Source organism: Lepidochelys olivacea (genome assembly GCF_965140295.1).
Source record: "Lepidochelys olivacea isolate rLepOli2 genome assembly, chromosome: 8".
In the NCBI taxonomy this organism is placed as follows: domain Eukaryota; kingdom Metazoa; phylum Chordata; order Testudines; family Cheloniidae; genus Lepidochelys; species Lepidochelys olivacea.
In genome coordinates this window covers 43,749,314-43,761,151 of record NC_140418.1, presented here as the reverse complement: position 1 = coordinate 43,761,151, position 11,838 = coordinate 43,749,314, and the positions used below count along the sequence as shown (strand labels likewise).

Below are 11,838 nucleotides of genomic sequence, written 5' to 3'. Positions count from 1 at the left end.
GCACAGCTGTGTCCGCTCCTGGAGGGAACCTGCCGGGTCACACAGAAATAAATGTTTAGAGCATGATGGGGCCCAGAGAACTTGCCCACTCTGGTGATTTTACTGCCAATCTTCCGCTATTTTATGCCCCACATAAAGCCCCAGCTGTTGAGGTAACATGAGCTCAGACTCTGGGCTTTCCTGCAAACCCTTCTGCACACGTCTAGCCCCCAGGGCAGCAGCAGAGGCCAGCCTGGCACCGAGCTCTGGGCTCGACCCGCTAGAGCCCTGCTGCGGGATTTCCGGGCTGCTGGGCTCTGCCTCACTGCGCAGAGCGCTGCACGCGCAGGGAAGAGTCACTCCCCAGCCGGGAGGCACCGGGCCGCGGCAGCCTGACCCAGCGCTCGGAGCCCAGCACGTGGCCACGTGCTCCCAGGAAGGGCAGTACTGAGGGTGCAAGGCGAGGGTGACGGCTTCTGCGTGGCTTCACTCGTCACTTGCGCACGCGCACCGTGCACATGCGCCCTGGGAGGCGGGGCCGTGTGCACCTGCGCAGTAGCGCGGAGGCGCCGTTTAAGCGGAGGGAGCGGCGCTAGCTGGCGAGTGTCGGAGTCTGCCGCGGGATGTGGCGGGGCCGGGCTGGGGCGCTGCCGGCGGCTATTGGGGCGCTGTGCCGGGCGCTGCCACCGGGGAGCCGGCCCGCCCCGGAGGCCTTCCGCCTCGCCAAGTTCGACCGGCCCGAGGCGGTGAGAGCGGGGGAAGCCGGGACCCCCCCCCCCGGCCCAATAGCAACGGCCCCCGCCCCCACTGCCCCGTAGCAATGCCCCGCTGCCCCAAGGCATCATCACTGGCTCCTCCGGGCCCCATAGCAGCACCGCTGCCCCCTAACAATGCCCCTTCACTGCACTCCAGCAGCCCCCCTGACCCTCTCGGTGCCCCCTGCCCCATAGCAATATCCCTCCGCCTCCTAGGTTTGCCCCCGTTACCCCACATCATCCCCCCTGCTCCATAACATTGTCTGCTTCTCCCTTTGCCCTTATAATGTCATCTCTTCTCCCATACCATCACCCCCTGTGGTGGGACCCTAGGCAACTTCCTTGTGCTCTCAGGCCTTCTTCATACTGGGTATTCCTGCCTTTGGCATAGCTGCCCAGTTGCAAGCCCCTGGTGAGACGGGTGCAGCTGATATAAGCACAGTTTGCCACTCAGCCCTGTGTGCAACCAGGTCACACTGCAACGGTGCAAACTGTGGCTTGTAACAGCTTTGCTTGTAGGAAAGTCTGCACTGGGCAGCTACACCAGTGAGTGGGGTTGGAACAAATCCCCAGTGGCAACAAGGTCTGTGCATCGGTTTTGCCTGCTGTAAAGGAGCAATAGTAACAGTGAGCAGTATAAAACACTCTAAGGTGTGTGGATGGGATGGTGCTGTATGAATATTCAGTGTTACTTGCTAGTTCTAATTCAAATAATTCCTCCATACTGTTTGGATAGCTAATCTGTACAACTCTGTGTATCTGTGCCCTTCAGCTCTCCATGGTGTTCTTCGCTAGCTTGTTACCACCTGGTTGCATTGGCATCCCTTTGCTGTGATCCCTGTAATGTCACCACCTAAGGGTTTGTCCACACATGGAGATATTCTGCAATAACTGCTGAATAACTCGATGTGTGGCTGCCCTTATTCTGTACTAAGAATCTCCACATACAGAGTTATTCAGGAATAGTTCTGGAGCTCTAAATTCACACCCTACCTTAATTTGAATTACCTTCCCCCCTCCCGTGCCTGATGGTTACATTCCCCCTGAAGCCTTGACTCTGTAATGTCACCTCCTCACCTCCCACCATGAAGGTACCCTCATAACCCACCTGAGGCCCTTTAGTCATGATATGTCCGCCATCCCTGTAATGACACCAGCTTCCTCCTCCTCCCGTGGTGGGAAATAAAAAGCCTAAACAGCCAGATATGCATGATCCCTTCTCATTTATGTTAGAGGGAAATAATCTTCTAAGTCCAAGAGCAAAATTTTCTCCATACCACCCTTCCTTTCTTTTCAGTCGGATGATCTCTTTCCATGTCTTCTCTTACTTAGAATTTTGTCCAAGGCAAGGAACTTTTCAGGGCTTCTGGAGAATTTCCTGGAAACTTCTATTTTCAAAATTGAAGCTTGACACTTCTCTCTGGTGTGCAGCACATTCTACTTGTCACTCCGAGTATACTTCCCTCCCTTCATCCTGAACGATCTTAGGCCCCCTCTGTACTAGGGCTTTGGAAACTCCATTGGCAGGAAGGCCTTGACCTACCTCTGCATATAGGCTGTTTTGTATTTGTGTAGGCATTTTACAAATGTTGGCTGCAATTCCTTGGCTTGCCTCAAAGTTTAAGGCTTAAACTGTCATAGTCTGTAACTGTGCTATCCTAGCTTCTAACTACATTCGTTGAGCTAGTTCTTGTAATAATAGCCCACAATGCAATGCCTCGTGTTTACAAATTACCCTAAAGCCCCTGCTTCTGCAACATTATAGAACATTTCTTTCAGGCATCCCAGAACGAACTGGTACAAGTGTAAGTATAAAGTGTGCAGTATGTGGCTGTGCCTTTTTAGAAGCAGTACTGTTGTGTGTGAGAGGTGCCAAATTGATCCAGGCAGTCAACAATCCTGTAACACTTTTTCCTTTGCTGAATGCACAATCTTCACGTTATTGCCATTAATCTGAGGAAGCACAGGGCAATACAAGACAATGGCCAGTGCTGAGTAATTAAAGACAAATACATGGCAACTGTTCTGAATGCTGATGTTTCCTTTTTGTTCTTTCATAGAGCTTGCAGATTTGGAGGCTGCTGTATTCTCTTCTAAAGCAAATCCATGATGGAGGATGGACTGAGCTTGATACCATAGGTAATAAAGTATTTTCCCACCCAGTGCTTGTAAGGTTTGTCTCTGTTTCTGGGAGTGACCTGAGCTGGACTTAGAGCTCCCCTTCCTCAGCAGCCCATTCCCTGCAATGGGGGCTTCAGACTCCATTCAACATCTCAGTTTATCCCATTGACCCTAATTCTTGCATCAAAGGTGTGAAGATGGCTGTTGATTCATACTCAGCTTGTTTTATCCATGTTAATGAGGTGTCAGTCAGGCAAGCTGGATGTTCTCTCATCAGCTGTAGGCTCTTGCTTGTTTGGTGCATTTTACCTAACAGGTCACTGCAGTTGCATTTACACTGTGCATTGGCCTTACAAGTCCCCAGAGTGCTCAGAGATAATTACAGAAAACAGCTTTACTTCCTCTCTAATCTCTTATTTTCTCCTTCCAAACATGACACTTGACTCCACAGTAAAGTGCCATTAAATCCTACCTTAGGGCTGCGGATTATAATGGATGAACTGTGCCTCAGAGCTATACAGCCTGTGTTGTAGAGCCAAGTCTCGGAGTGAAGAAGGAATCCACTATGTGTATGTACTTTAGAGAGGATGTAAAATACAGCTATAATCAGGAACCATGTTGCAGAGAAAGCTTGCGTACAGGTTGGCTCTTTTACCATCTTGTCAAATGAAAGAGCTTAATCACTGTTGGTATTTAAATATACATTACAACAGACGCAGTGCTAGTTCCCAGGGCTATGCCTTCCCCGGATATCCCCCAGTGATCCCCTACAGTGTGCCCCTTCACTAAAGCAGGGATGACGTGACTGTGGAATCCTCCCACAGCCTTAGAAGGTTTCTCAGCCCCAAACCAGCCAAAATTGGCTCCTGAAATCTCCATGAGTCAAACTATGCTTGTCAGGCTTCTGAAGAGCCAAAGTAGCCTACAGTTGTGGAAAATGAAGCGGAGATTAAATGACTTGGCCAGGATCTCTCAGGAAATCCATGGCTGAGCCAAGAATTGAACACTGGTTCCCCCTGGTTCAGTTCCCAGTCCACTGCCTTAATCACAGGATCATCATTTTTTTCCTTGCTGCTTCAATTGCTATGCACAGACATTAACACTGAAGTTCCATCATGTGCACCTATGTGCTAAGGCAATTCAGCTGTGTCTCTTGCACCTTGATAGGGATAGACATGCAGAAAGCATAGCTGAACACATAATTTGGCCTCTAATCTGTTAATTTACAGGTTGATTGGATTTTTAAAATATTAAATTGGGAAAATAGAAATGCCATCATATGGAACTCTGATTGCTCCCACATTGGTTGTTGGCAGAGTCTGAACTTGAGATCTTCATGTGCACATGATGAACCTGTAATCAGAAAGTTGACACACACTTTGCTAGTGAGTTGCACAGTTTTTGCTGGACTTTGGGAATTAGGATTCCTGGAGTCTCTTTCTGGTTTGATTTCAAGCAGTCTGGTTTAGTGGTTAAAGCAGTGGTACAGGCAGGATAGCCAAGCATACAGATTTAGCCCATGTATCACATGGCTAAGTGAACGAAAGTTGGGTCTGCCATATTCAAGACCAGTGTTCTATTATGTATCCCCCATTTTTGCAGTATCTCAGTGCCTCCTAATCTTTAGTGTAGAATCATAGAATATCAGGGTTGGAAGGGACCTCAGGAGGTCATCCAGTCCAACCCCCTGCTCAAAGCGGGACCAATCCCCGACTAAATCATCCCAGCCAGGGCTTTGTCAAGCCTGACCTTAAAAACTTCTAAGGAAGGATATTCCACCACCTCTGTAGGTAACACATTCCAGTGTTTCACCACCCTGCTAGTGAAAAAGTTTTTCCTAATATCCAACCTAAACTTTCCCCACTGCAACTTGAGACCATTACTCCTCGTTCTATCGATGTACTTTATTCTCACAACATCCCATGTTACAGATGACAATCTGGGAAACAGAAAGACTAAGTGACTCGCCCATTGTCACACAGGAAGTTCGTAGCAGATTTGAACTTGGGTCTCCGAGACCTAGACTAGTACCTTAACAACTGGGCCATCCTTCCCTTCTTTGTGTAACTTCTCAGTTACCTTTTCTGTAAAATTGAGGGAAAGTAATAATTTCCTGGCCCTAGAACAGGAGTATCACGCCTTGGTCAGTATAAGTTATGAAGTGCACACAAATATTAAAAGCAGTCAGTGGAGGAGGACACTTGATTTCACAGTCTCCTGGCTCCCAGGCCAGTGCACCTTGTAGACTAAAAGTATTTTCTCTGAGATTGCTCTTTGAGTTTTGACCTGGAGTCTGTGCGCATTGCCAGAGGTCTGAGCAATCCTTGCCACTTGTAGGACCAAAACAACCTCTAGTTATTTTCTATTGTTAGGTTTTGGAACTGGTTATTGTTCCAGACACTAGCTCTTGCAGGGTATCCCCAGGATACAAGTATCCTGTGGTTTCTGCCCATGTGTTTTTATTCAGCATGTGTTCCAAAAAAGTGATAGACTTTCCAAATTTTAAAAACTGGTCATTTTGGAGAGAGATTGGCTTGGGAATCCTTTTGCATTGGCCTCGTTAGCACTACAAAAGTAATTTTCCCTCTCTTGATATTCAACCCGTTCTTCTCAACTGTTGAGAATAGGACACTTCCACCTTAATTGAATTGGCCTAGTTAACAGTGACCCCACCACTTGGGAAGGCAACTCCCATCTTTTCATGTGCTGTAATATTTATACAGCTTACTGTATTTTTCACTCCATGCATCTGATGAAGTGGGTTATAGCCCATGAAAGCTTATGCGCAAATAAATTTGTTAATTTCTAAGGTGCCACAATGACTCCTCATTGTTTTTGCTGATACAGCCTAACATGGCTACCACTCTGAAACCTTTTGATTAAATGACCCTCAGATTTATACTACAGGCTGTACCCCAATTTGTGAACTAGCATATGGGTTTTCAAGTCACTTTTACTATGTATGTGAATTTTAGGGAGGATTCAAACTTCTGTTTTAAACAATCGTAATTATGGAGTGACCAATGGTCACTTTATACTTCATATAGAAAAAGATTGTCATATTTTTAATGAGTGATAGTACATAACTTCAAATTTGGGAAATCATTTAGAAAGTATTATGTACTACAGACAGTGTGTTTAAAATGAATGAGCTGTTGCACTTGTGCAGAAAACCCAAAACTAGAACCAAACCACACCACACCAGCAAATCTCCCCAGTGTTCAGTGGCTGGAAAATCTTGGAAGTCATCCTGTTTTGGAAGAGAATATTTTCCCTCTTTCTCTATATAATTATTTCTTATCCTAAACTTCTGGGGGGAAAAAAGTTCACACATACCCCCAAAATTCAGAACAATAGTTCCTTCATCAAGTAAGTTAGAGAGTGAGTCAAAGTCAGCCTTGTATTGGAACTCTGGCATTAACTTTAATGAAGTCACGGCTAGTACCTTCATACTGCTCTTTCCATTAGCTTACAATCTGCATGAACTCTTAAAATGCCAGTGGGATCTGCCTTTTGACGTGTCAGTTATCTTTTGGTGTAGCAATTTTGATACTGCCAAAAAGAGCTCTGTAGCTATTGTATCTCTTTCATTCTCACCTGTCAAACCAGAACTGTTTTTCTGCAGCAATAATTTTCCTTAATAACTCTGATTTGTGACATCTCTACAGGTGGTTTTTGCCTGAGCACACGAAGTAATGCATCCATTTTCATTCCTTGCCTTGACTCACATTTCTTTCTTCCTAGCATGCATAAACTCAGAATAATGTGTAGTTCTCTGTTGAATACAAAGCTGTAATTCATTGGAAGGGTTCTGCAGGCGTCGTAAAAAGGAAGGGCACAACATGAGTGCTGTATCACGGCTTGGCCCGTGTTCACTAAACTGTCTTTTTCAAGTGAAATGTGCATGCTGAGAGGGGTTTATTATAAAGATCAACAGAACCATTCTGTGCAAATTCCCTTACCTTAATGAAGTGCCTCAGTAAAGTATTGGCCAAAAAACAGGTATTGTACCGCAGTTATTAGCATTATCTGCTATATAAGGAGCATTCTTCTCTCTATTCTACACTATCACACTCTTCTTTTGGCAGAGTGCATCTATCTATATTAGATTAGATTACTTATATGGCCATCACTGCTATAGCATATGAACATCTCATACTCTTTTAAACAGGGTGGATTTGATTTAAATCAATTTGATTTAAATCACTAGTCAGGAAGAGTCGATTTAATCATCGATTTCTACATAAAAGTGCATTCTTGTTGGTTTATAAACTTAATACATATTCTTCACAACTCAGACAGATGTAGGTTTCATTTTTAGAAGGTACACACTATACATTTTGAAAGTGATTTATTTTGAAAACTTTTTAGATTAGTTTTACAGCTATATCAGAAAACGAATGATTGTTTGGTTATTTCATTTACCAAAGGTAACTGAAGCAGATATTTATGAAGTCATTGGGAGGTGAACTATCTCCAATTCAACAGGTTAATCATTAGTATTTGGAGGATTTTCTTGCCATGCTGTATTAGGAGGAGAACATCACCAGACAGATATTTAAATTGTTTTATTTAACTAAAACAACAATGTTATGGATTCTGGATTTTTTTCTTCAACAGCAAACATCCTATTTTAACAAAACAAGCATATGAATTTTTGAATTTAGTTAAACATGTATGTTTTTTAAAATCAGGTTTGTTTTTGTTAAAATTGTTTTTAACTAAAATAATTAAATGAAATTAAAAAAAAACAAAAACAAAAATTAAATAGACTATGTGAGGCAAGTCAACATGAGAAATGTAAAATATTGGCTTCTGCAGCTAACTCAGTGGTCTTCACCTTCATTTTCCTGTTTGTTCATAATCTGGAAAAGAAAAACAAGCTTTCCTGCTTTTTCAGGTCCCAAACGATTTCTCAATTGGGAATGGATTAGTCCAAAGGAAGAAAATATTCTTTCTACACCGGCAGAAGAAGCTACTGCAGTTAAAAATGAGATTATCACTTCAACAGTCTCTAAATCCAAGTGCTTAAGTGACTTCTACCAAGTCACTGATGTGACTTTCTTTAAAACATCATCAGCAAACATATATTTCTTGAATGGTTCAGCCTTAGCTCTGAAGTTTATTATGGTTGGCATTATGGAGGGATGATTGCTGGATGTCCATGCGATAGCCAACTTCTCTTCTTCAGGAGTTCAGGTTTGACCCAAGTATTGAAAATATTTGCAAGAAAATGAGCTGGAGATAGTGTTTGTCCCATTCTTTTTTTTTTTTTTTAATGCTTGTAATTTAACTCTGTCATTGCATATTTCTCTTTTTAAGATCTCACTCAGTTCCTTCCAAATTTCAACACCATCAGCAATAAAACAGTTATTTCTCTGCATTTTGTTCAAGGCTATAGAAATAGGCTTCAGGGGTAGTCAGCATGTGTTCAACATTTCTCTTAAGCCCAGTGTTGAGAACTTTGGCTGTGACAGAGCCATCTATTTTCTCATGATTTTGTTCACAAACTGTCATCAGGTTAGGCCAGTTCTTGATATAGTGCTCAAAACAGTCCACTGCTGAGAGTTAGCTTGGTTCCTCCCACTTTTTAAAGACTCTCCTTTCCAAATTGAGAAATGAAGTGGGCTTACTGCCTGTGTAGATTTACTAGCTCTTGCCAGTGCAGGCAGCTACTTAGTGACTACTGTTAAGGATGTGCTGCTGTTTAAGTGTAATGAGTGCTATTCGAATGTAACGAGTACGTTCAAGTTTCGGGCTTCTAGTGGCTGTGTTTTAGCTTGGTATGATTGCCCCTAGCATGCAAAACTCCCTTAACATTTCACAGCTCAAGTGATGTGGTTAGACACTTTTCCCCAAGGAATTCTTTTTTAAGATTAACAAATAACTTTTCTAGAGTCACAGGTGTTTCTTTCCATTCATGCTTTTTCTTTGGCAGTCAGGCATTATGTTATTTTGAGCTTCATTAGTCAACAGCATTCAGGGGAAAAAGCTCACAATGCATGTGACCAGACGAGAAGTTTATCATGCTAGTGACAGGGAGTAGGCAAATGAGGAACATGCAGATGTGATAGAGGACATGGAAGTTAAGCATTGACTACGTGGGGCCCTGAGTTTGGGTTTACTGATGCTTTGTGGTGAAACAACATGGAGATATTGAAACACTTCACTTGGGAAGGGAAGAAACTTTATTTGTTGGTTTAACCTTTTCTCTTTCTCCCCTAGTGAAGTGACTCTTGCTTTACAATCCATAGTATTTGCATTGTAATTGAGAGAAACAAGGTGAGTGAGGTAATATCTTTCATTGAACCAGCTTCTATTGGTGAAAGAGGCAAGCAGACCTCTCTTCAGGTCACATTGCAATTGTCAGGTAAAATCCATGATGAAGGAAAATAGAAGAGAATATAGCTGAGCACAAAATGCAGTCTCTGCAGCCTGCTGTGCCTGTTGTATGTATGCTACTGTAACTTTATTTGCTCACTAGTGCTCAGAGATTTGTAGTAGGCTGTGGAACCTTTCATCTCTAGGTTTTGATCCACCTCAGGTCAACAGTGACCTAGAAGAGTTGCCATCTTGTAGCGTGTTTGGTGGCCCATATGAAAGGAGGGTCGGTTTGAGTCCAGTGGCTAGTAGGAAAGGCACCCACCAGCTGCAAGCCAGTTGCAAATTGGCCTTGTTAGTCTCTGAGAGGCAAAGGGCTGAATGGGTCTGGAGACTGAATTTCTATTCCCCTCTATAGAGGTGGTTCCAGTGTGTCAGGGTGGGGCAGCACAGGGGAAGCTTGAATTCTTGCTGCCTGTACTGTATCTGTTCATGCCTAACCAGAGAACATCAGTCTCCTTACCCTCAGTATGATATGAAATGTGGTTAATTTTCTCCAGGAAGCAGCTGTTCCTGGAAAAGGGTGGGTAGTGCAATGTGACACATTTTCCTGCTTTTCTACTTTTCAGGCACGCAAATTCGGTTTGTAAAGTCAGTGTTATGGTACCATGGCTATGGCAGGCCAGAATTCTATCAGCTCCCTTCTGACGGCTCACAGGGTAGCAGGGAGTTACTGCTGGCATTTTCCTGGCTCCTAAACAGAATCAGCCTGCTGGAGCAGCTACTGACTGTGAATAGAGTGAAAATCAGGGATGAAGCCTCTGTCTGCACGGTGAGCAGGTTTTTTTTGTTTGTCCTCCCCACCCCATCAATTGTTAATGTACTATAATAGTAGGATTTAAAATCGCAACTGTGGGTTTCTGGATTTTCCCTTTCTAGACAATACCTGTGGGTTCTCCTACAATTTAGGCAAAGGGGTGGGCTGTATGAGTTCTCTCTCAGTGCGTGGAATATGCCAGGAAGTGGCAAATAGCATTTTAAGAAATATTTGAGTGCCTAATAGCTGCTATCACTATTCATTGAGTAACTAATGAACTTTCAGCCTTCCTGAGGGAGTAGTGAGATTTACTGTTATGCTTCCACCAATAAAAAGATGTCATTGTGCAGAAAGCCTGCTCTGGAGCGAGCTAAGGCTGGGTGGGAATCTGCTGGATCTGGTGAAACTGGGAAATCCGAAACAGTGGCCAAACAAATTGCGCAGACAAATAACGTTTGATAACTTTCCATTTAAAATTCTCTACTTCACATACAAGGTCTAGCATATGATACTGTCTAAACTCTGCCCGAGTGTTATAAAATATGTTGGGGAATGAAGAAATGAAGATAAGGGAAGACTGAAAAAATTGGGTTTGTTTAGTCTGGAAAAGAGAAGACTGAGGGGGGACATAACAGTTTTCAAGTGTGTAAAAAGTTGTTACAAGGAGGAGGGATAAAAATTGTTTTTCTTGTTTTTCTCTCTGAGGATAGAACAAGAAGCAATGGGCTTAAATTGCAGCAAGGGAATCATAGAATCATAGAATATCAGGGTTGGAAGGGACCTCAGGAGGTCATCTAGTCCAACCCCCTGCTCAAAAGCAGGACCAATCCCCAATTAAATCATCCCAGCCAGGGCTTTGTCAAGCCTGACCTTAAAAACTTCTAAGGAAGGAGATTCTACCACCTCCCTTGGTAACGCATTCCAGTGTTTCACCACCCTCCTAGTGAAAAAGTTTTTCCTAATATCCAACCTAAACCTCCCCCACTGCAACTTGAGACCATTACTCCTTGTCCTGTCCTCTTCTACCACTGAGAATAGTCTAGAACCATCCTCTCTGGAACCACCTCTCAGGTAGTTGAAAGCAGCTATCAAATCCCCCCTCATTCTTCTCTTCTGCAGACTAAACAATCCCAGTTCCCTCAGCCTCTCCTCATAAGTCATGTGTTCCAGACCCCTAATCATTTTTGTTGCCTTTCGCTGGACTCTTTCCAATTTATCCACATCCTTCTTGTAGTGTGGGGCCCAAAACTGGACACAGTACTCCAGATGAGGCCTCACCAATGAGGGAGGTTTAGGTTGGACATTAGGAAAAACTTCCTAACTGTCAGGGTGATTAAGCACTAGAATAAATTGCCTAGGGAGGTTGTGGAATCTCCATCATTGGAGATTTTTAAGAGCAGGTTAGACAAACACCTGTCAGGGATGGTCTAGAGATAATACTTAGTCCTGCCATGAGTGCAGGGGGCTGGACTAGATGACCTATCAAGGTCCCTTCTAGTCCTGTGATTCTATAAAAGGTGATTTCTCCCTCCACACTTACATACCTACTCCAAATAAACTCCCTGCTCTTAGCACCAAAGGACACACAAGCTAAATTTTTAAAATGGCCAGTGCTAAGTGTTACAACCGGCCCAGTTGTATTCTGCATGTTCACCAGTGAGATGCGAGTGGACCCAGTCTCTGGGTCCCATGCACTTCCAAGCCAACTAGGTCAGGGTAGAGTCTTGTCACTGTTTTTAGCCATAGAGCACACTCCTGGGCTCAGACTTCTTGCCCAACGTCTTTCCCTGGGACGTGGGGCACTGCTGCCCGATAACCTCCTGAACGTCCCCTCCCAATTGCTTG

General features: G+C 43.9%; 1 protein-coding gene across 3 annotated transcripts in view; it reads left to right on the top strand.

The window, feature by feature from the left end:
* Window positions 1-524: 524 nt before the first annotated feature.
* TEDC1 (tubulin epsilon and delta complex 1) overlaps window positions 525-11,838 on the top strand; it is a 188,079-nt gene continuing 176,765 nt past the window's right edge. Inside the window, exons 1-3 of one of the 3 annotated variants that reach the window (XM_084637024.1) lie at window positions 525-725; window positions 2,795-2,873; window positions 9,806-10,008. In XM_084637024.1, the coding sequence (XP_084493150.1) occupies window positions 603-725; window positions 2,795-2,873; window positions 9,806-10,008 (405 nt within the window). In that variant the 5' untranslated portion in view covers window positions 525-602. The remainder of the gene's footprint in view (window positions 726-2,794; window positions 2,874-9,805; window positions 10,009-11,838) is intronic. The other 2 variants (XM_084637025.1, XM_084637023.1) reach the window with 2 other exon arrangements.